Source organism: Kwoniella newhampshirensis, chromosome 5 (genome assembly GCF_039105145.1).
Source record: "Kwoniella newhampshirensis strain CBS 13917 chromosome 5, whole genome shotgun sequence".
Classification (NCBI taxonomy): Eukaryota; Fungi; Basidiomycota; class Tremellomycetes; order Tremellales; family Cryptococcaceae; genus Kwoniella; species Kwoniella newhampshirensis.
The window spans coordinates 1471201-1494350 of NC_089959.1; the positions used below are offsets into that span (position 1 = coordinate 1471201).

The 23150-nt window shown below is 51.4% G+C and overlaps 9 protein-coding genes across 9 annotated transcripts; 4 read left to right on the top strand and 5 right to left on the bottom strand.

Moving 5' to 3' along the window:
* Positions 1-48: 48 nt before the first annotated feature.
* IAR55_003101 (uncharacterized protein) lies at positions 49-1634 on the bottom strand (the record flags this gene model as incomplete). Its single annotated transcript, XM_066946210.1, has 7 exons — positions 49-122; positions 191-486; positions 546-599; positions 660-896; positions 961-1076; positions 1170-1275; positions 1393-1634. 7 exons carry the CDS (start codon positions 1632-1634, stop codon positions 49-51), a joined length of 1125 nt encoding a protein of 374 aa, XP_066803711.1.
* Positions 1635-2401: 767 nt separating this feature from the next.
* IAR55_003102 (uncharacterized protein) lies at positions 2402-3364 on the top strand (the record flags this gene model as incomplete). Its single annotated transcript, XM_066946211.1, has 1 exon — positions 2402-3364. One exon carries the CDS (start codon positions 2402-2404, stop codon positions 3362-3364), a length of 963 nt encoding a protein of 320 aa, XP_066803712.1.
* A 230-nt stretch (positions 3365-3594) lies between these two features.
* IAR55_003103 (uncharacterized protein) lies at positions 3595-4590 on the bottom strand (the record flags this gene model as incomplete). Its single annotated transcript, XM_066946212.1, has 1 exon — positions 3595-4590. One exon carries the CDS (start codon positions 4588-4590, stop codon positions 3595-3597), a length of 996 nt encoding a protein of 331 aa, XP_066803713.1.
* A 449-nt stretch (positions 4591-5039) lies between these two features.
* IAR55_003104 (uncharacterized protein) lies at positions 5040-8446 on the top strand (the record flags this gene model as incomplete). Its single annotated transcript, XM_066946213.1, has 17 exons — positions 5040-5110; positions 5258-5320; positions 5419-5608; positions 5699-5866; positions 5924-6083; positions 6139-6365; positions 6429-6522; positions 6575-6735; positions 6794-6901; positions 6957-7103; positions 7160-7340; positions 7395-7466; positions 7517-7646; positions 7703-7962; positions 8022-8038; positions 8099-8230; positions 8300-8446. 17 exons carry the CDS (start codon positions 5040-5042, stop codon positions 8444-8446), a joined length of 2328 nt encoding a protein of 775 aa, XP_066803714.1.
* A 740-nt stretch (positions 8447-9186) lies between these two features.
* IAR55_003105 (uncharacterized protein) lies at positions 9187-11462 on the top strand (the record flags this gene model as incomplete). The annotated part of the gene is made up of 8 exons (XM_066946214.1): positions 9187-9265; positions 9403-9757; positions 10133-10208; positions 10311-10598; positions 10662-10768; positions 10826-10867; positions 10928-11211; positions 11287-11462. The coding sequence occupies 8 exons, from the start codon at positions 9187-9189 to the stop codon at positions 11460-11462; spliced, it is 1407 nt and encodes a 468-aa protein (XP_066803715.1).
* A 520-nt stretch (positions 11463-11982) lies between these two features.
* On the top strand, positions 11983-14843 carry IAR55_003106 (uncharacterized protein; the record flags this gene model as incomplete). Its single annotated transcript, XM_066946215.1, has 9 exons — positions 11983-12282; positions 12381-12908; positions 12965-12997; positions 13057-13161; positions 13241-13903; positions 13977-14039; positions 14088-14177; positions 14246-14299; positions 14361-14843. The coding sequence occupies 9 exons, from the start codon at positions 11983-11985 to the stop codon at positions 14841-14843; spliced, it is 2319 nt and encodes a 772-aa protein (XP_066803716.1).
* Positions 14844-15211: 368 nt separating this feature from the next.
* On the bottom strand, positions 15212-17492 carry IAR55_003107 (branched-chain amino acid aminotransferase; the record flags this gene model as incomplete). The annotated part of the gene is made up of 13 exons (XM_066946216.1): positions 15212-15362; positions 15436-15612; positions 15691-15751; positions 15820-15865; positions 15921-16014; positions 16099-16205; positions 16272-16351; positions 16405-16501; positions 16564-16587; positions 16648-16732; positions 16823-16877; positions 17062-17209; positions 17304-17492. 13 exons carry the CDS (start codon positions 17490-17492, stop codon positions 15212-15214), a joined length of 1314 nt encoding a protein of 437 aa, XP_066803717.1.
* A 268-nt stretch (positions 17493-17760) lies between these two features.
* IAR55_003108 (uncharacterized protein) lies at positions 17761-19633 on the bottom strand (the record flags this gene model as incomplete). Its single annotated transcript, XM_066946217.1, has 6 exons — positions 17761-17820; positions 17878-18007; positions 18150-18454; positions 18570-18865; positions 19021-19173; positions 19480-19633. The coding sequence occupies 6 exons, from the start codon at positions 19631-19633 to the stop codon at positions 17761-17763; spliced, it is 1098 nt and encodes a 365-aa protein (XP_066803718.1).
* Positions 19634-20118: 485 nt separating this feature from the next.
* On the bottom strand, positions 20119-22334 carry IAR55_003109 (uncharacterized protein; the record flags this gene model as incomplete). Its single annotated transcript, XM_066946218.1, has 3 exons — positions 20119-21807; positions 21866-22013; positions 22195-22334. The coding sequence occupies 3 exons, from the start codon at positions 22332-22334 to the stop codon at positions 20119-20121; spliced, it is 1977 nt and encodes a 658-aa protein (XP_066803719.1).
* Positions 22335-23150: the final 816 nt, after the last annotated feature.

The following is a 23150-nucleotide window of genomic DNA, read 5'->3' on the forward strand; positions in this document are numbered from 1 at the left end:
CGATATTGATTTTCACATCAAGTTGCCTAAAATTGCGTAGGGAATCCATTATTTGGGGACTGCACTGATTTCCACACCGCCCTTGGCATTGAGAGCCTTTTTGATGTCGCCGTAGATCAGGACTAGGAGGATTGACCAACATCAGTTGACTATTCCATAACCCTAGGGCGACGAATAAAGCATGACTCACATTGTCCGGCGGTAAGAGTACCGATCATGACCAACCTGGTGGTCATACCGGTGAAGAGACCCTTGACACCGAGCTGACCGGCCATTTGGACGAGTCGAGAAGAAGTAGATTGACCGGGTGCGCCCTTGGACTTGTTGATCTTGGAGAGCAAGGTGTCGGCGGGTTGAGAGATGACGGCAGCAGCCATACCAGCGATGAGACCGGCGGAGAGGTTAAGACCAGTGGATTGACCGCCAGTGAGCGAATCCTTGGACTTGCCGGTGGCAGCGAGGATCTTCTCAGCGGCAACCTCGAAGCTGGTAGATGCGATGTTATCAGTGGTAGTTTCAGTCCAGCATAACAGACTGCGACTTACACGGCGAACTTGGCCATGGTGTAAGGGACCTGCTTGAACAAGATGGGACCGAAACTGTCACAAAAGTGTTATTAGCATGGGTTCATAGCTGAGACATACTACAGTCTGTCTCACCCGGCGTAGAAGGCAGCGGGACCCTCCTCCCTGAGGATTCTGGCGAAACCACCGGCGAGACCGTTGGCGAAAGTGGGCTGAGAGACAAGCCTGATTCGGGTAGCCTCAAGGGGACAGAGAGCAATGTCGGCGAAGAACTCGGCAATGGCAGAAGCTCCGAGGTAGACGGCCTGTCGGTTCTCTCGGGCCTTGTCGACACCGAGGACGTCGATAGCCTTCTTCTTCCAGAACTCGTAACTGAGAAAGGAATGGGATGAGCCGTACTGCTACAAACCCGTCGTGACAAAGAAGCTGAACTTACCCTCCGAACTTGAAGGCACCCTGGATGGCGTAACCGACGGCAGTAGGACCGAAACCGGTCAAGAGGGCACCAGCACCCTCGTTGGCGATGATTTGTCGGAAACCGCCGACCATACCCTAAGAGGGAGGTAACATGTCAGTATCCACTGATACGATGTCATCTTGCAGAATTGAGCAGCTGCTCATCAACATTGAAGACACTCAACTCACCTTGTTGTAAACCTCGGGCTCGAGCTGGATTCGAGTCTTGACGACATCGACGGGGGTAAGAGCACCGTGGGTGACAGCGCAACCAAGAGCACCAGCAAGGGCGAATCTGCAAAATGTCAGAACTTTAGTATGGAATATTGTGAAAGAGACAAGAGTCGCGGGTTTGTAATCTCCTTTTCTCGCGGAATTTGCAAGGATGGCTGAGATGAAATTTCTGACCTACCGAGCGTAAAGGTCAATACCGGTGGGGGTGTCCTGGGTAGCGTCGACGACGGTGTCTTTGACGGCCTCCTTGGCGTCTTGGAACTTCAGGTCAGCCTTGTGGGCCAAGGAAGAAGCTTGAGCTTGAGCATCCTTGCCATAAGCCTTGGCTTGAGCGACGGCGTTGTCAACCTTGTCGCCCACGGAGGGAACGAAGAAGGTGTTGGTGGTGGAGAAGAAAGGGTTGGGTCTGTAAGGAGACATTTTGGAGTGACGTGTGGTGTGGGGTGGATGCTAATGAGCTACACAGGAAAACAGAGAAACAGAAAGTCGCAAAACAAAGCAGGAGCGGTCGCCGGGAAGGAGATGGAAAGAAAAGTGTTAGTGAGGTGGAATGCGTATGGGGTGCTCTCGCTCGCTCGCTCTCTGTCAGGGAACACCGAAATGACGACGGGCGAAAACGGATGTACAGTGAAAACGGAAAAGCCAACTTCGGAGAATCGGAGTTATTCCCGGTTAGGTATAGGTCCAAGATCCTTTTATTCGTGTGATCCACTTAATCAGAAGCGGAACCTGATAACAACGGAGAAGTGAAGAAGTCCACCGGACAATCTCCGAAAGGAGGATAGACGGAGACAGAAGTCAATGTCCGTGAGATTGGTTCCAATAATAGATGAAAGGTGTGTTTCAGCGTGAGAGATCCTCTCTCTCTGGTCAGATACCGACGGGGATAGACCACGCTGGGTATGTGAATGCAATAGGAGGATTCAGAGGGCTGAGGGACTGCTCCGTATTCCAGATACTCGGGCATGAGCACATCAGACAGACTAGCAGATGATACAAAGTCAGGACTGTACATATTGAACTCTCTCTGTCAACATGGCTTTGCCCCACGTACTCTCTCTTTTCTCAAACACCCCCCAGAACCGAATAACAGGTCAGTTGCTTCTCCCTGACACCTTTGATTTTCGGTCACGATCATCTCGCAGACAAACTGACAGACATGCTCTCACAGTCGTCATTTACCCAGCATGGCATTCACGTCATCCATTCTGATCACGGGTGGCACTTCTGGATTAGGGTATGAGACCGCTTTGACGCTCGCCAAATCTCAGCCGACCACCCAGATCATCGTCGCTGCTCGGAACCCCCGCGATACCGCCGAGACAATCAATGCACTCACTTCCAACGACCCGCCCAATGTCGTCTACCTTCCTTTGGACCTGATGACTCGAGCTAAGACTCGAGAGTTCGTCAAATTATACGAGAGCAACAAGTTCCCTCCCCTCCGAGCACTCATTCTCAACGCTGGACTGCAGCTCGTGGACAAGGTCATCATCACGTCCGACGGCATTGAAGCGATGTTCGCTATCGATCACGTGAATCAAGCATTACTTTTCTTCTTGCTTCGAGACCAACTCACCGAGACAGCCAGAGTCATTCTCGTCGGAAGTTCCGCACATGATCCGGCCACCAAACAGATCCCTGCCGTAAACTACACCACGGTTGAAGCGGCAGCACATCCTCCCACCGACAAGAAGTACGAGGGACGAGCAGAGGGCATGCGCCGATACGGTACCTCGAAGCTCTGCAACTACCTTTTCGCCTATTCGTTAGCTCGTCATGTCAAGGCATCGAATCGACAATGGCGGATCATCGTCCTCGATCCTGGCGTCATGCCGACCAGACTATACCGGTGGCTACCAGGTCCTGTCGAGACCTTTTGGCTTTGGATACTGCCCACATTCGTCGGTAGAGCGATCATCAAGAACTTCATCCCCACCGAAGTCGTTGCCGCCACACTTACCAGGGTGGCGGTCGCAGATGAATACGGTACGCCGGATATGAATGGGAGGTATATACACGGGAAAGACGGAAAGGATACCAAGTCCAGTGTGCAGAGCTACAATGTGGCATTCCAGGAAGAGTTGTATGATTGGACTGTCAAGGAGATCGCGATCGGAAACGAATTGGAGGACTTCAAGAGATTGTGATGTTTTCAGTCGCTTGCCACAATAATGATCTCCCTTAGAAGCTGCCTTATTGCATCGAAAGAAAAGATGTATTTACATGCCATGCAATGATTGTGATTTGTCCCTCTCCTCCTGTTTGCTCCACCATCCCTGGTCCTGGGACCACGAACTCCCTCCTGATCGCCTCGTCCCGCATCTGCCCATCAACACAGTCACTGCCACCAATGTGTTGCTCTGGAATCCTCCTGCGATCAAGAAGACGATGCGGGACTCGACGGAGACGAAGGTCGGGTGGGGCTCTCCGATTCTACTATAGGCGATGCAGGTAATTCCGCTTGTTCGGGTAGGGCATTCGCCGCCCGCGGGCCACGAGAACCGTCTTTTAGTAGCAAAGACTTGGATTCCTCCTTCACCTCCCTGACATCCACCGCAGCTTCCTCCGTCTCTTTGACAGGTGGCTGCGAAGTCGCTTTTCCAATAGGTTGGTCCCCTTCTGTCGATTCGAGCTGTTGGGATAGTCCTCTTTCTGACGGGTTGATCAATAATCCTTCGAACTTCTCCGCCAATCCCTCGAAACCACCATAAAACCCTCCGCCAAAGTTCTTGAGTTCCCTCACGATCTCTGCTGCCTCCTTTCCATCCGCTCTATGCCTTTTTCGCTTATTCTTCAAAGCGTGCTTCGAAGCTGATCCGGCTCTCTCTCGACCTCTTCTTGATTGGGACTGGTTCTTAGCCACTTCCACTCTGAACTGTAGCGGTAGCTCGTCTTTCTTCCCACTCGGACTACGAGTCAGTTCTGTTGAAGCTGATGGAACTGCTCCTTCGTTGTTCAAGATCGCTTGAACGTCATGTAACGAAGGACCGCCGAGGAAATTGGATTCGGAGGAGATGGCGGGCGAGGGGATCTCAAGCAGTAAAGGGCTATCCAGTTTGACCGGTCGAAGCGTAGTGAGGTATATCGTAGGTCCGGGGTTTAACGAGTCGGGATCTTTAGGTAGATGCATATCGAGAACTGAAGCACCGAGTTTCGCCTCTACCGCTCGGATGATAGCGTACGCATGAAGGAGAGATGGGATGTTGTTGAATGTCCGAATGACGAGTCTGGTAGATCCTTTGGAAGGATCAAGATCCGGATGAGGAAAGGTAAGCAGGTATCGACGGGTGGAGGGAAGGGTAGACGGGAGAAGGGGAGCGAGCAACGGTCGAAGGCGGGATGGACCCGGGGTGAGGAAAGAGCGAGGGTTCATTTCAGATAATATCGGTCTGAAGGGAGAGTATCAGGATATCGGCGACAGGAGACAGAGCTGTGAGTCTGGCCCACAACGACAAAACCGAGCCCTTTGATTAGTCGAGTGATCCAAGTACAAGATGAGGTATTCCACTTTTTTTGCGTCGAAAGACAACGCGAGCCTGAACGGAAAGTGGAGGAATCAAAAAAACCAAAAACCGTGACCTGTTTTGACGGGATCAATTCTATCCGCTTCCGTTGTATTCTAGGTGGCGAACCGGAGATGACCCACTACTTTCAGCTACGTAACGGTCAATTCGTCGTGCTTGCAGATGAAAGATAGATACATGATCATAATCTGTACATTATTGTGGTTTTGATCGTCCCGACCTTCCTCAGCTGCATACAAATTCCTCGCTCGACAGACCATCGACATCGTCCCCCCCCTTCCGTGTAGAGATCGTTGTCATGTTCGCCTCCGCTGCTGGTCCAAGCAGCTCGACATGGGTCGAACCTACAAAGGAGTCGAAGCCTAGGAAGTGAGTAAGCGCATCAACAGCTCGCTTGATCAAGCTTCCGTCACGATTGTCGAGAGAACCCTTCGTCCGACAACATGGACGTCATCCTCGCCGGCCTTGCTCAGCCCTCCATGAGTGTTGTGCTGACATGATTGATCGTCCTTCCAGAGAAGCCGATCTCAAAGAAGCATGGGCATTCCTGAAAGTCGGTGTTGAACACATCATGACTCGGTCAGTCAGTCTCCCTTCCCATGTCGCCGACAAGTCATCGTCTGTCGACAAACAGGAGCTTCGGCACGCTGACTGTCGTGTTTGTTTCGCTCGTACAGACTCCACCTCGGAATGTCTTACTCCTATTACATCCTCCTCTATACGGCAATCTACGATTTCTGTACTCAACCTGGGAAACCGACCATGAACGCCTTTTCCACGACGAGAGGGGGAGCAAGTCTCCAGGGTGCAGACTTGTACAGGAGCTTGCATACTTGGCTATCCGACCATTGCAAAGATCTGAGAGAGGTGTGTTTACCGTCGTTGACAGCTGAGTCAGGAATGGGAAAATGGAGACAGAACGCTTCGAAGTCGGTCGCTGATGCAAGCCGTGAACAGGAGTCGAGCAAGCTTTCAGATCTGGAACTGCTGAGATTCTACGCCAAACAGTGGGATAGGTACACCACGGGAGCGATGTATGTGAACAAATTGTTCAACTATCTGAACAAGCATTGGGTCAAGAGGGAGAAGGATGAAGGAAGGAAGGAGGTGTACAGCGTGTACACGGTAGGTCTCCGTTGCATCCAATTTTCAAGAAGTCACTGATTTTGATGCTCTGCCCAGCTCGCTCTCGTAGCGTGGAAACAAAACTTCTTCCGCCATTTCGCCATCCCAGGGGCAGGCATGAGCCGGCTCACTCAGGCAGTGCTGCGTCAGATTGAGCAGCAGAGGAATGGGGAGGACATCGACTCAGGATTACTGAAAAAGGTGATCGACAGTTATGGTATGTCTAATATCTGTAAGGAATGATGAGCTCGCTGATGTCATTTGTCTGCCAGTCTCCCTCGGTCTCGATGAAGCCGATGCCCAAAGGCAGAACCTCGAGGTGTACAAGGAATTCTTCCAAATCCCTTTCCTCAGTGCTACCGAGCAGTTCTACCGCGCCGAGTCGGCTGCTTTCATCAGCTCCAACTCTGTTTCTGATTATATGAAGAAGGCCGAAGATCGATTACAAGAGGAGGCAGATAGAGTCAACCTTTATTTGCACGACAGTACCCGTGCCGACGTAAGCCCTTTTCATCCTTCCTGTTTGCACAGATGAGAAGAGACTGACGGGGCGCACCAATAGTTGAAAGCCAAGTGTGAAGCTGCCCTTATATCTGAACACAACAATCTGTTGTGGGAGGAGTTCCAAGTGCTGCTGGATGCCGATCGTATCGATGGTGCGTGCTTATGGAGTCCTCTGGGGAGTCACTGGTTGACTTCCTCCCTCAGATCTCGCCAGGATGTACGGCCATCTGTCTCGCATCTTTGGTGGTCTTGACCCTCTACGAGAGAAGTTCGGAGAGCACGTCAAACGGGCCGGTCAAGCCGCTGTGCAGAGGGTTCTACCTGCTCCAGGAGCGGTCTCTGAAACAGGTAAGGCGGAAACACTGGTGAGCCCTATCATCCCTGGATAGGCTTCATCCCGCTGACATGCCGAAATCACCTTAGGACCCGAAAGCATACATCGAAGCTCTGTTGGAAGTGCACACCAAATATACCGATGTTGTCGAAGGACCTTTCAGGGCGGAAATGGGCTTCAACAAGTCTCTTGATCAGGTGAGTCAGCGACCAAGCAGTGGTCCGGAAGACTGGCAAGCTGACTTCCCACCAGGCTTGTCGAGACTTTTGCAACACTAATGCAGCATGTACGACCTCGACGAGATCTCCCGAACTTCTGGCGAGCTACTGCGATCTGCTGTTGAGGAAGAGTAACAAAGATCTGGATGCCGAGTCTTTGGAAGCTGCTTTGAATCAAGCTGTGAGCTCGATGGCTGGTCATCAATGATTGCGCACTGACTGACAACGGCTGCTCAGATGATCATATTCAAATTCATCGACGACAAGGACGTTTTCCAGAAGTTCTACCAAAAGAAACTTGCGCAGCGTCTTGTCGGTTCCTTGTCTGCATCAGACGACAGCGAGAGTAGTATGATCACCAAGCTCAAGGAGCTTTCCGGATTTGACTACACAAACAAGCTGTCGAGAATGTTCACAGGTATGTTGCCTTTCGTCCACGGCGCACAGTGATAAAGCTGACGCTCTTGCTTAGATGTCAACCTCAGCCGAGATCTGGCGGAGAGATTCAAAGAAAAGGAGCGACAGCTCGGCGTAAATAACGATAGTGAGTCTCGCATTGTTTACGTGGCAGCGCGGTGCTGACCAGATATTCAGTCGACTTCCAACCACTCGTTCTTGGTACCAACTTCTGGCCCTTGGCTCCTCAACAGACAGATTTCAGCATCCCTCGGGAAATCCAATCAACATATGATCGCTTCACCGTCTTCCACAATGAGGTTCATCAGTGCGTTGCATTCATACGGCTGACCGACAGCACACTAACATTGTTCGGTTTTCCAGGGGTCGAAAGCTCACATGGCTTTGGCATGTTTCTAAGAACGAACTCCGAACAACTTACCTTCCTCAAAAATACATCTTCATGACGTCTTCTTACCAAATGGCTATTCTCACCCAATTCAACGAGAACGATGCCCTCACATACCGAGAGATCCTGACGGGAACGAAGATATCAGAAGGTATTCTCAAGCCCCAGTTGGCTTTATTGGTCAAGGCGAAGGTGTTACTGCAGTCCGGAGAAGAGACTTACGATCTGAATTTGAGTGAGTGGGCGAGGTTGAACGGTCTCCTGTATCGTGCTGACAAACGCGGTGGTGCGTAGATTTCAAGTCAAAGAAGGTTGGTGGAGATATATCTAGGAAGGTGAGACAGCCGCTGACGTTCATTTTACTCGTCTAGATTCGAGTGCAGCTCAATCAAGCGGTCAGGTCGGAGCAGAAAGCGGAGCAGAAGGAAGTGCTTGCGGCGGTTGATGAGGACCGGAAGTTCATCTACCAAGCGACTATCGTGCGACTGATGAAGGGCCGAAAAGTGAGCGGGCGATCTTGTATCGGAAGGATAGTCAAGAACCACCAACTGACTCTTCGATCACTGTCACAGACCATGCAACACCAAGCCTTGATGCAGGAAGTCACCGCACAGATCTCGAGCAAGTTCACACCTAAAATCCCTGAGATCAAGAAGGCGATCGATTATTTGATCGACAAGGAGTACCTGGAGAGATCGGCTGAGTCCAACAACACTTAGTGAGTGGCAGTGGGTCTCATAACATGGCAGAGGGCTGATGAGGTGGATTTGCGCGCTTGCAGCAACTACTTGGCATAAGTGTGCGAGACCTGTTTGGGCAGACCAGATGGCAGTGACAGTGATCGAGCTCAAAGGTATGAGCTGCGTCAGTTATAGCCAACAGAGGCCGGGCGAGAGAGAGAGGCGCGTCATGTCTCATTCAACACGATTCTCATTGCATTTGTCTATCATGAAAGTACATTGAAGACGAGATACCAACTCTCAATACAGGTTCCACTGAAAGAGTCAAACGAATGTAAACGAGTGTGCCCCATGGGTTGATGACAAAACGAATGGCCAGACTGTAACGATTGAGTGAGAGTTGCATACGTTCTGGCAAGCCGATCAAGTCGCATGGGACTGGATGATATATGATACGACATGCAACTGGAGGATGTCCGCTGTGGTCGGTGGTCGGTGATCGGTGTACCGCGCTTGCGTAGATTTAGATTGACGAAGTGGTTACGTGTGTTTTTGACTCCGGTCTAATCGGCAATCTCTTATCTTGATTTCTTCGCTGGGACGGCATGCGATCCAACTGCTATAATAATGGAAGCAGTCGTTGTGGTCTTCTTTCATACGATCTTTTGTTCTTCTTTCTTCTTGGCAAGTCTTTCACAACTCGGACAGACTGGTCTCATCAGCTCAATCCTGCCCAACCCTTTGTGTTCAATCCCCTCGATCACCAGAACCTGCACAAGATGACTTCATTGTTCAAAGGAACGTTTGTGGACACGCCAAAGGCTGGCGAATTGCGCATACGACGTGATCATCTCCTGGGTGAGTGTCGGATCTTTCCCAACGTGAGACCGTCCTGCGATGCTGCGTGTCTCGTTCCTCAAGTGGACCGTTCATCGTATCGTGACGCAATAGACCCAAGCGAATGTACATCAGCTAACATGGCTATCCTAATCCAGGCGTATCCTCGGAAGGCTATATCGCCCATCTCGCGCCCATCTCCTCGCCCAGCTCTCAATCCCTCCTATCATCCTCCTCCTACTCGGGCATCGAGCCCCTCTCCCTCGGCGAGTTCTCCTTTCTCTTACCGACATTCTCCGACCTCCATCTCCATGCGCCGCAATACCTGTACGCGGGGACGGGACTCGATTTGCCCCTGATGGAGTGGTTGGAGAAGTACGCGTATAGGGCAGAGGAGAGGATCGATCAGGACCCCCTTTTGGCAGAGAGGGTGTACGAGAGATTGGTGCAGAGATTGAAGGAGTTGGGGACGGGGATGGTCACTTTCTTTGGAAGTATTGGAGTGGAAGCAAAGTGAGTGGGAGTGTCTTGACTTGGGCTGTGTCATGCGGAGTGGTGTGGGGAGCGAACGATTGTCTGCGCAGACTCTGCTAGAAGGATGGATTCAGCGATGATAATGAGCGTTCAGAAGGCTACCGGTCTTCGAGAATGATCACACGGGTGTTAGCAAAAGCATGACAGCCCAGATCCAGCCGGCTTGGTTGTGCCAAAGTGATGCGCGGATCTGAAGTCGATCTGCGCGAAGTCTGGCGCCAACTCAGTCATGGGAATGCCGAGGAATCAGTCTCGGCTGTTCCGCCTTGTGGAGCCTTGTGGGGGAAGAGACTCGGTGGTGGGACTGCTACGACAATCGTGATCACCGAATACTGACTCCACCTTTCCGTACAGCTTGATCCTCGCGAAGAAAATGCAGGAAGCTGGATTGAGAGGGTTTATCGGCAAGCTGTCCATGGATCAATCACCGGTGAGTTGATCGTTTTTCACCGGCCCAATCATGACTGCAGTGTCTATGAAGCTCTCTGCTTTTGTTCTTCGACTTTGACAGGCACTGATGAAAAATACTTAGCGTGCGACATATGGCGAACCGTCAGCCGACTACTCTCTCAAATCTGTCACCTCCTTCCTCGACTCTCTCGAATCATACACGTCCACCTTCCCGCCCCATTTGCGTTTGGTAGAACCCATCATCACACCTCGTTTCGTGCCTGTCTGCTCGGACGAGCTCCTGACGGGTCTTGAGAAGTTGGGTAAGGAGAGAGGTGTCAGAGTTCAAAGTCACATGTGCGAGGGAAGAGATCAGATGGATATGGTCTTCAAAAGCAGAGGGGAGAAGGATCAGCACGTATTTGATAAGGTAAGTCAAATTTTCTTTCGACTGGGACATCGCAATTAGACGTTGACCGCTATCATCACATAGCTCGGATTACTTGGACCAAAGACACTGCAAGCCCACGTCACATACCTCGACGAGGAGATGATACCGCTTGTCAAGGACAGACAGGTGACAATGGCGCATTGCCCTCTGTGAGTGTGCTCCGTCAAATCTATCTCAGCCACTAAGTTGTTTCCTTGCGCTCTTAGGTCGAACGCGTACATGTCCGAAAAGCAGTTCCCATTGCGAGAGTAAGTTCCATTCTAATTTGTGGTTGATCGGGAATTGTCAGGCTGACGTCATCGCCGCAGAGCACTCGACGAGGATCTTTCTGTCGGTCTCGGTAGCGATATTGCCGGTGGCTACTCTCCCAGTATCCAAACGCAGATGAGACAGGCAGTGGTCATTGCGCGGCTTCGAGAGGGAGCGCGATGCGAGTCGCTGGGCTGTTCTTTCGGTACCAGTCACGAGAAGGGTGGGAAGAACCTGAGAGTGGACTGGACGGAAGCGCTTTACGTCGCCACGAGAGGTGGAAAGAAGGGTATGGGAATGGGTGGGGCTCTGGAAGTGGGCATGGAGTTCGATGCGCAATTGAGTGAGTGATGCGCAGTTGTCGAAAAAGAAAAAGCAAGGAGAAGAAGACATTGTTCACTGACGAATGCATGTGCAGTTGAACTGGCCGGAACAGAAACACCGGGCGGAACGGGACCCTTGGATCTATTCGATCTTCGGCAAGGGTCAGAACTCGATGAGGCAGGATGGAAGGAAGCAGTTGAGAGGTGGTGGTGTAACGGTGATGAGAGGAACAGGAAGGGCATGTGGATCCAGGGCAGAAAAGTGGCATAATCGAGATCTCTGGGCATCATCGCATGAATGTGGTCTCTGCAGTCGGGCTCGGGCTTCAAGAGAGAACGGACAGCTATACTGACGAGACGGAGTGGCAGCAGCATGACAGTGAGCTTGACTAGTCGCTGATCATGTGTGAGCTGTGTATCTCTCGCTGACTGTCCGGGCAAGTGACAGAACTCGATCTGTACTGATCGATTGGTTCATATATACTGAAAGCGGGATGCCAAGGATGCCAAAGGACCTTGTGCGCTCGGATCCAACTCACTGCTAAACGAGGTCCGTGCGCTCACTGCGTACAATATCTCGAGCATGATATATCATATTATACCTGACAACGAGTCGTTGTAATCTTCTAAACGTCTCCTCTTTTCCCTTCTACCTCTCATCCTGAATCAGGTCAAAACTGATTCAAACTCATCACTACTACTCGACACAAACGCATCACAGCTACGACCACTGACTACAATACACATCCCAGTGCCACTTGAGCCTCGGTCCCGAGCACCACGAGACCGAGATGTCCTCTTCACCCCTCGTCACTCCCCCTTCTTCCTCCTCCCGATCCTCACGTACTCGTCGAACGGCCCAGCATTTCGGCTCGTTTGTCGATTCGGACACTATCGATCATTCCGATGAGGAAGAAGAACAAGATGTGATTGGCGATGCAGATGACGATGACGATGACGAGAGTTTCGAGGTTGGAGGAAAGAAGGGTGACGGAGATGGTGATGAGGAGGAGGACGAAGAGGACGAAGATGATGAGATTGACGAGCAGTGTGAGGAGGGAGACGACAGTGAAGAAGATGGGAAGCGAGTGGTATGTTCATTCTTTGTGTGGCGTCATCAGGGGTGTGGCGAGCAGTGGCAGCGGAAGAAAGGCGCTGACTGAGACTTTGGGTTTCCCTTGAACCGCAGAAAAAGTCGAAGAACGGTGGTATGAGCAAGACCAAGGGCAAGACCGAGACCAAGCAGTCCACCACCAAGCCGTCACCGAAGGCAAGCTCATCGAAGGCGAGGAAAGGAACTGCAAGGAACAACAAAGTTGAAACCGAAATAGAATCTAAGTCCCAGCCGAGCAAGAAGACAGGCTCTGGTCGTGGGAAGAAGATTGGACTCAAGCCGGCTCAGAACAAGAAGAGGATCGAGATCGAGATCAAAAGCAAGTCCCGGATCTTGTCGGCCACTCCTTCTTTGGCAAAGAACGAGAAAGAAGTTGCGAGCCAGACGGAGGAAGTAGAGGAGGAGGAAGAGGAGGAAGAGGAGGAAGAGGAGGAAGAGGAGGAAGAGGAGGAAGAGGAGGAAGAGGAGGAAGAGGAAATCGAGGTGCATGAGGAGGAAGAAGAGGAAGAGGCGACTGAGAAAGACGAGAATGAGCAAGACGAAGACGACGTGAATCAAACGGTCTCGAAAGTTACTTCCAAGAGTGGAGTGAGACCTACCAATGTGAGCTTTCCACCAATCGCTGATATCTTCATTGGCTGAGCTGACGCCATGTTCAGGCCAAACTCGAGTCAAAGTCGAATTCGAAGAAGGTAATGTTCTCCATATTTGATCTGCTTCGCGTCATACCTGATCACAATGACCATTGTAGTCTGCCCCAGGACCTACACCAAGATCCTCTGGGAAGAACGAAGACAAGCGTGCTCCTGATGGTCATGAAGACAAATCACCAGAAGTGGCGGAGGAGGAAGAGGAGGTAAGTCTCTTCAGACTATCAGAGGTTCATTCTGATGATAGCGGGACACGAGCTGACTGCGTGACGACTTCCCTTGCAGGCCGAGGAGACGGAGAAAGATGACGACATGGAAGAAAAGGATGGACCGAATAGAAAGCCTCCCGATGTCAAGTCGAAAGTCAAACCCTCTATCTCGAAGACTCCTCTGGTCAAACCGGTCAAAGTCGCCGACGCTGCTAAGCCGGCAGAGCGACCGAAACTGAAGAACAAGATCGTCCTCGCACCTGCCCAATCCCGAGCTTCGGCTTCTATCCCTGGTAGGAAACCGGTTCCTTCGTCCACAAACAAAGGCAAATTCCAACCTCTCAAGAAGAAGGACGATGCCATGACGCCAGCGAGTGAGAAGAAGATGGGAACAAGCAAGAAACCGGTTGTCAAGAAGAAGATCGATGAGGAAGAAGAACATTCTGATAAGTGGGCCCCCGAAGACAAGCCTCCTGCTAAGACACCAATTGCTAAGCAAATTGGTCCACCCGAATCCGAGCAAGAAGCGGTCACGAAGAAGGCAGTGCCAGCTGCGAAGAAGGTGGCTGCTTCCAAGAAGACCACACCTGGGAAGACGGCAAAGAAGCGAAGGGCCGAAGATGAGGATAAGGAAGGGGATGAAGGAAATGTGGCAACGGATGCAGGGATCAAGAGCGAAGAAATGGTCGATGCTGAGGGTGCGGATGTCGATGCTGACCAGCCTATGGACTTATACAGGGTGAGTCCTTGGCGCTTGGACTTATATCGTAGCTGATCAAAGAGATTTATCGATGGCTTACGACTCGGCGCAGAATGAATCATCGGACGATGAAGATATGTCAACCCAAAATGACCCAGGGGAAGCACATGCAAAGGTGAGGCACCTGACCATCGCGGTGAATCATCACTCACACTTGGCTTAGCCGTTCGAGAGTCACAGCACTAGCACGTCTGAGGAACGAGAGGAAGTGGAGGCGTGGGATGACGATGTTGAAATGACCGAGGCGGAAGAGGTGAGCAGCTATCCTCCCTGGACGTGTGTTCCGTTGTTCCTTGTAGCTGATCCAAAGACCAATCTCAGGCCAGTCTCCCGGAGGAAAGCCAAGTGCCCCCGGAGCAACCCATCAAATCGACGGTGAGTGTGCCGACTTCACGGATCCAAGATTACCTGTCAGACTTTGTTCTGATGAAAGCAGTCTCCCACCAAGCGTAAACTGTCTTCGCAGAATTCGGAAGCCGACTCGACCCCTTGCCCCAATCCCAAGAAGAAACCCGCCCCAGCTCAAAAGATCGCCCCATCTCAACGAAGCGCCATAATCTCCGCATTCATCGCCCCGAGCTTCACCAAGAACCTCGACTTCAAACCGCTCGGAACAACCTCGGACCATCCAGCTGCCAAACTCGCTCGACACTGGCGCGAAGTGTTGGGTCCTGATCTCAAACGTCATTTTGGCGGCGCTACCGCGTCTGCCAGTTCCAAGAAAGCCTCGCCTGGTAAAGGGACAGCAGTGGATAGTGCTATGAAGAAGAAGATCTGGGAGGTCGTCTGTAAGGCTTATGAGAAGGCGGATTGGGCAAGCGTGGAGAAAGAGTGTGGAGATGGGATCGGCACTACTAAACTCAAGAGGCACTTCAGAGACGTGATGGTGAAAGAGGGGAACAAGTTTATCGAGGGCTAACACTTGCTGTCCATGCTTTGATGGGCCGAGTCGAGCTACATACATGTCAATTTGATTTCGCTGCTTAAATATTCCAAACATCTATCGTTCCCGTCAGTATACTCGGGTATTTCTGTAAGAATAGCCCCTCACATGCCGTCTCACTTTCCATTCCATGCCCCAAGCCATGTATATTTATGACATTCCCATACACATCATTCTACACCAAAGTTCTTTCGCTTCACTTTGATCCGTATAAATTCCTATGCATGGTGTATCTACAACTCGTGTCCCGCCAAGCCATATCTATACTACCCAAAAGGACGCTGTTATCAAGATCATTATGACTGCTTGACTTCAATAAATACGTTGAACATATAGAGTCCCGCTCAAAGCTTGAGTTCGCTTGCAACGACCGACCAAGGATGCTCGGTTTCTCCAGTTTGAATAGAGGTGATGCGGTCCAGTATTCCCTTGGCGATAGGTCCAAGTCCCTCAGGTCCGGTAGGGATGATAATATCTCTTCCTTCGTAGCCAATCCTAAGGGGTTCGAAACAGCTCAATCAGCATTAATCCACTACGCCAATTCGATAACAATCAATGTCTTACTCACTTGTCAACAGCAGAAACAATAGCGGCGGTACCAGTTCCGAACACCTCGACGAGGGTGCCATTCTTCTCAGCCTCAACCAAATCGGCCATGATGAGTTTTCGCTCGGATACAATCAACTTTTCAGGGAGGCCGGGAATGGCTTGGCCGTCGGAGTGCTCTCGAGCAAGTTGAAGAGCACTAAATAAAAGGTCAGTATGTTTGCGGCACAGGACTATGATGTTCTGACATGCAGGACAATGGCAGAGCCAAACTTACGAGTCTCGGGTGACACCGGGAAGTACAACATCGTCCAGAGGAGGAGTAACGAGCTCGACGGCTGTGGCAGATGTGATTAGTCTGAAGCTCGTCTTGGAGGCCTGTATGCCACGCAGACATTTCACTCACTTCCATCGGGCTTCCTGAAGGCAACAAACAAGTTCATAGTTCCGACCTTACTCACCGGGTCAGTCCGTGGCCCTCTGAAAAGATCGGGCATGTAAACTCACCTCGGTCAAAGCGTGCTCCTCGCCCAACAACCACAGGTTCTGGCTGTAGCCCTCTTTGGCAGCCTCAGCTTGAGGCACCACTCCAGGAGCGTAGCTGAGAATGAATGTGTCAGTCTGTGCCAGTCTGTGTCCAGGGCTCTCAGGCTTACACCGAGTAAGGATACTGAGCTGTACTCACTTCGCACCAAGCTTGTAGCCACCTGTACCACCGGGAGCTGCTCGAACGAATTTAGTTGTAGCGAGGAGTTGAACAGGCTTGAAGCCTGAAGCGTAGTATGGGCCGACCTGTACGATCGTAAAAGGTCAGGACATGCGATGACATGACAGTTGAGAGCAAGAAAGGTGACTCACAGGAGAGCAGATAACGAACAATAAGGCGTCGCTAGATGGTCCAACACCGAGCGCGTTTTGTGTTCCGATCAATGTTGGTCCTAAAAGCGTGCTATCAGCTGTGATACCCTGTTGCGCGGTCGATCCAGCTCACGAATATAAAGAGAGTACCCCTTCTCCTTGGGGATCCATTCCGAGTCAAGCACAACGAGTTTCTTGATGAGTTCGGTGAGAGCTTTGCCATCGAAAGTCTACGGAAAGGAAACATGTCAGATGACGTAGCTTACACATGTAGCGCCGGGGATTGACGCACAGGCAAAGCGATACGGGCGGCACTCTAAGAGAGAAAAACTGGGTAAGCATACATGCCGAACGGCGACGACGAGAGCGGACACACTCTGTTCATTCTAGCCATGTTCATGTCGGGTCGGAACAATCTGACAGTACCATCTTCCTGTCGATAGGCTTTCATACCCTCGAACCTGTAAGCTGGATCAGCAATCGAGTCCTTTCAGTCACTAGAAACACATTGACCAATTCAATCCCATGGAAAAAGACATTGGAGAACTCACAATGTGAAAGCGTAGTGGAAGACAGTTGATGAAGGGTCCAACTCCAATGGACCATCTATACACATTCCGCATTGTCAGCATTCTATCACCTAGCAGTACTCTTTTGAAGTGTCTTCCCGCCTTAATCGATTCCTCGTTCTAGCCTTTCAAGGATAATATTGATCAAAACGTTTCTCCTGTTTCAATTACGCACAAGCCAAGACCGCACTTCCGCTTCCCTTGAACACACGTCCACTCACAAGGCTTGATGACGGGAGTACCCCAACCGCTCGCGCTCGTCCAAGGAATAGTGAGCATATGATCGGTAAACGTCTTTCCGAATATGAGTTTCGAGTTTGGCAATCTCGTTTTTGGTGATTCGGTATTTTGGATCTGAAGCAATGATGGCTGCGAGAAGTTTACGTTTGGTCAATCCGTTATGATCAGAATACGAGAGAGACACCAGTGGCCATTGTCGCAAGAGGAGGTGTCATGAACTCACATCGATATCGGGAACCTGGATGATCTCCCCTGTCATGACATCCCTCATAGGCTGAGGAGTTTTCTTGTATCCCCTGGTCTGTTGTCGACCGAACAGAGGTCGTGCGAGTGAGTTAGCAGAGGGTGCGGCATGACGAGCGAATGTCGCAAGTCTTGGCAAGGCTCTCAGAGGAGCGAGACGAGCTGCCATCTTTGTGTATGTAATCGAGTGAAGAAGAAGGAGAAGAAGAAGAAGGTGAATGGAAGAGGATCACTACTACACGCTTGAGATATAAAGTGTCGAGTGCATGAATGGAAATGATTGATTGACTTGATTAATTGCTCGAGTCATCATCCGCTCGATCCACGTGGCAAAAACATGGACATTTCCCGGCCGTTGCCGCTCTGTCCCAGCTTTGGCTAACATGCTATGCATCAATCTCACTGTCCATCTACACCTCCCTCTGACAGACTCGCCATCATTGGCCTGGCACAAACACCGTCTTGGCGACCTTGTTCTTTTCGAACAGCTCGTAGTACTAGATTACTGTCAGCTACTCAAATCTTGTGATATAATCTCGCAAAGTTCAACGTACCTCGGGCGCCTCTGAGAATCCAACCTTGTGCTCGATGAAACTCTTGAAGACCTCTTGGTTCTCGGCGAGCACTTCCAGAGCCGCGTTGTAGAATGTCTTGACGGAACATCGTCCGAATTGCAATTTGACGCTGGGCGAGAGATTGTCACCAGTCAGCTACACGTCCTTACACGTATTTCTTGTCGCTTTCTTCCTGACCAACAGTAGTTACGATGTGGGGCGCACGTCGAGTCCGCAATCCGTCGCACCCTTCCGGCTTCTGAACCACTCACTTCTTGTCGTACAACAATCCACCAGCCAACGTAATGTCTTTCGAATGGACCCCCACACTACTGACAGCTCCATACGGTCTCACAAGGTCCAACGCAGCCAAGAGAGCAGAAGGGTGTCCCACAATCTCCAGGACCGCATCGGCACCTCGTCCCTCGGTGGCTTTGAGAACGGCAGGACCAAGCTCGGAAGCAGGTAAGGCTATCGCGCCGTGTTTTTCGGCGAGGGACAGTCGAGACGTGGTGAGATCGGTGGCGTAGACTGTTGCGAAGAGTGTTTTGGCGGACGAGATGGCACAGAGTCCGACCTGAGCAAGAGCAGAGAAGGACGTGATGTGTCAGCTTGAAGCATAATACTCATCATCGCAGTGGGTTTTGAGAGGGAAATCGGTGTAGTCGCATGTGGAACAGACTCCCACTCACAGGTCCACAACCAATCACCACACAGACCCCCTTCCTCTCCCCTTTCCCACCTCTCTCCCCTCCACCCATATCCAACAGCTTCCAAGCATTCCAAGCAGCGCTGTACCCCGTCGGCAGAATATCCGCCATGAGCAACATCAGCTCGTCCGGCAGGTCTTTCGGTTTACGAGCGAGACACGACGAGGCGAGTGGTATTCTGACGTATTCGGCTTGACAACCTTGTAAGTTTGGGGTGCCAAACAACTGTGAAGAGGTACATCGGGCTGTATGGCCAGTGTTACAGTAGAAGCAGTTTCCTGCGACAACGAAAGAATGATAAGCGTTTGAGGGAGTTTCATTTGGCTTGGGCGAGGGTACAAAGGTCCATTCAATCTAAGCGACATTAAGATCATAGTTGAATAGTTGAATCGATTCGAACGGGATTATGAAAAGATCAATGCACTGCACTCACCGCACGACACCGTAAACGGGACAGCGACGACTTCCCCAATCTCGAACCCCTTGACACTCTTTCCCTTTTGCACGATCGTCCCCACCACCTCATGTCCCATGATGTAGTCTGTCCCCGCATTTTCGTGTCCTCTGTACAGATGCAAGTCGGAGCCTGTGCGAGTGAGCGAATGTCAGCGAGGTGTGTGACTCTTCCTACGATCGGTCCATGAAAGAGGTTGATGTAGCTCAGAATTCATCCAGCCCCCCGTGTTGAAAAGAAGCGGAGCAGTGGAATGGCCGATGACTGAGGTGACTCGTGGACTTGGCCCAGCACAAGGACCCCGTACAGCAGAAGACCGACAGATGGGACAGCGTCCGCCAACAGGTATGACAAGGACCGACCGTGTGGAATCCACTTCTGTATCTGTATTCCACGAAAGTAGGCTATCAATGGCGCAAGGGCGACAACACGACTCACCACACAACCCCGCCAAATGGACTTTGACAATAACATCGTCCTCCCCTTCCAACTTTGGCGTCGGAACACGTTCCACGGCGACCTTGTACGGTGTCTTGAATACGATAGCTTGCATGTCAGAGGACAAGTCTGCGCTTGTAGACGATGAGGACATTGTTTCAGGCAGTCTTTTCTCGTGTGTCACGACAGTTGTGGGACTTGATACGATGATGGGATGTATTCGAAGTGAGAAACACAGTAGTAGGTTGGTGTTTTTGGACCGGTTTCACGCCGTGATTATTGAACGGATCGTCGCTTATCTCGGTTCAGAAACATACATTACCCAGGAATGGAAGAACCATACAGATACGGTGTTGCATTCCTCTCTGTTCATCTGGTCACACTTCCATACACATGTAAGCACCGCGCCACCTGGCTTGAAGAGCGGAGAACCTCGCATACCATGCATGTCCCCCGATGCCTGCGATCGCGAACAATGCTTGTCCTACCGTGCAAAATGAACATCCCGACCCCATATCTTGATCGCAAAATCGCATAAACATCCAGTCGTCGCATCTCGTAACAGATCATATTGTTGACGTCAAGTCATATCATAGAAGCACAGTTCCTTTCTTACTATCCATCTTATCATGATTCTTTCTACTTCCTCACCGGTACATCAGGTACATCTCCACCCACCCCGCCTGAACCTCCCTCGCTATACTCGCTTACGCCCCGTACGCCCGTTCCCACTCCACTCGGAAGGGCGGCACTCGGCAAGCCTGCCATATCATCCTCGTTAGGAGAGACGAATGGGAAACTGCCCAGGAGAGAATCTGCCGCGGAAGCTTGCGTCGTGGGTCTCGCTCTCACTCCTCCTGGTCCCGTTGGAGGTGGTCTGTACGCCGGGGGAGGTCTAGAAACATGGAAATCTAATGTCGAGACCGAAGTTGACTGAGGGATACCCTGACCACCAGCATAAGCTGATTGCGGGATGTGAGGGGAGGAAAGGTGTTCTTCCAGATTTGACAAAGGTGGCAAGGGAGGACGGTGATCGGATGCTCCGGGTGGGATCATGGGGAATGCACCCAATACCGAATCAGCAAATGACTTTGAGGATCCGACACTCCCTCGAACACCACTGTTCTCTGTCGGCGGGACGAGCGGTGCGTGTTGCTGCTGCTGATAATGTTGAGAGTAGCCTTGTCCAGACTGAGGACTTCCTACCGATATCGCCGATGCGAGATATCTCCCTGTTCCCATCGTGCTCACACTATCCCTGTACGCCAGACTGCCCATCGAGAATCTCAGATCACCTTGAGCTCCCGCACTGATCGGTTCAGCCGCTCTCAACCCTTCTTCCTCGTCGTCGTCCAGTCCTCCTTCTCCGTGTCCTCTCCTTGTGTTGATTGGGGTCAACGTCCTCGTACCCGACCCTTCTCCATTCGCGGCGAGGTGTAAACCAGATTGAAAGCTTGCCGAACTTGGGCTGACCGCTGAAGGCGGCTCCTGACCCCTTTCCGCAGGATGTAGACCATTTTCTTCACCTTGCCTCACTCCGGCCTTGCCCAGCACTTCCATAATATGTTGACTTTTCCCGCCAAACTGCACCATCTCAGCTTGTTGCAGTCGACCAATCTGAACCTGTTTCGACGTGACGATCTTCGGTGCGTCTTGATTCACGTCCGACTGACCAGACCAATAGGAAGGCGCAGCTGAATTGCCGGAGAGATACGAATCTCGATACTGAGCAGATGACATGGCTGGAGAACGAAGTTCCGAACGCCCACCATCATTCTGTCGGCCAGGTGGAGACAATCGCAGGTCGAGGTCCGGGGATCGAGCAGGTCGTTGAGGAGCTCCTGCATTTGGCTTGAATAGATTCTGCCTCGCTTCATTCAACGCTCTGGCCGCCGCACTTTGACCTCCCGCCGCACCATGAGGCAGGTTCTTCGACAGCGCTTCGTCAGATTTCGAAGGTGGAATCCACTGGATGGGAATGATGTTCGCTGTTCCGCCCGAACCCATCGTTGATATGCTTTGACGATCTGAGAAGGGATCGCCCCTTTGATCGTTGCCTACATTGATGGTGCCAACATTCTGGTTATACACACGAACTGTCGCTCCATTCTCATCGTAGTATTCGGCATTGACAGGCGCGGGGGGGAGAGGCGATCGGCCTCGATTTGCAGAGACCGGGCGGTTGAAAAGAGAGGAGTGGCGAGAGGATCCTGAGCGTGATTGAGCAGAACCGGGCGCAGGAGAACCGGCTCGAGACAACTGGAAACCTGCTGATTCCGCTTTGCGTGCGCGTTCCGCCAGCTCTTCTAGCCGAGCGAGGTCGCGTCGCTTCCAAAACAGAGGCGTCAGCAGAGTTCGGCTGATCGATACCGTCTGAGCGACTCACCTTCTTCTTTCGTAGCCACCAGAACAACACTACACTCGCTATGACTAGCACCGCCACGACCGGTCCGGCTATCACACCGGGGTTGACACTGCTAGACGAGCTTGAGGAGCCCTTTAGACATTGGATGGCAGGGCACTGATTGCATGTTCTGCTCATCGGAGGTGGATGTTAGCGACTTGTCAACCCGCAATGTTGGCAGGATGGCGGGGGATGAGAGGGAAAAATTAAGCGACTCGATAAGCCGTCATCAAGGACAGTGGGCGAAAGGGCCCGCAATGATGGTGTGTACCAAGTGAACCAAGAAGAGAAACAGAAGTCTGTCCACTCACCTCGATGTGAGAACACATTTCTCCCCTTTCGCACAATTGCAAGTCGGCGTGGAATTATCGCAAGGCACACACGAATCTCGAGGGTTGAGAGCGTCCAGTCGAGCAGAAGGATGACGGGGAAACAGGGAGGTTGGGTGCATTGCGCGTGAGGAAATCAAGAAAGGTCAATAATGGCGGAGTGTATCTGTCGACCAAGATCTGAGTCGGTCCTGCCGAGTCGACTTGTCCAAGATAGTTTCACGGTCGTGAGAGGTCGAAGGCTATGCGAACGAGCGAGTGTGTATCCAAAAGAGTGTATATGATATCCAATCTCGTTGCGGATGTCGTCCTTGTCGCAGCAATCAGAGTCTACCATAGACCTTTTGATTGACAGACTATTTGATTGTCCTTCCTCAAGCTCCACAGGTAGAGGATGGGTAATTTGACTTGTCGTGAGAGGTCGTCAAGACGGAGTGAGCGAGTCAAAGGACGGTCAAAGGTCCGGATGTCGAGCGTGTATGAAACGACCTACGTCGCAGGTGATCAAAGGATGATGCTTGAAGCTCCTTTCGGTCTCGATGCAGGTCGGACGTGTCGATGTTGACCACCCAAATTGTGACCGTCGACTGTACGAAGGCCTCTCCTCGTCGGCTGCCCCGCACTCGCAATCAATCGTGTCGGAATTGATTGATCACCTAATCACTCTTTGACCGGTCTTGGCGATCGTTGTGGTCTGGTCGTGCTCGGATCACTCTCCTTCACCTCTCTTACTTATTCGCTTGTTTCTTTCTTTCGATGGAAAGCTATGTCTTTTCGGTTCTGCCCGGTCTAGCCTTGCTTGGATGAAGATGTCGTTGTCGCTTGTGGAAAGTATGTCCTTGGGTCCTGCCCTTTCTTGTATGTATGTCAGATCGATGGGTGTATCAAGGAAGACAGAGGAATGTTGTGTATGAGTGAGTGAGTGAGTGTGTGTCGAA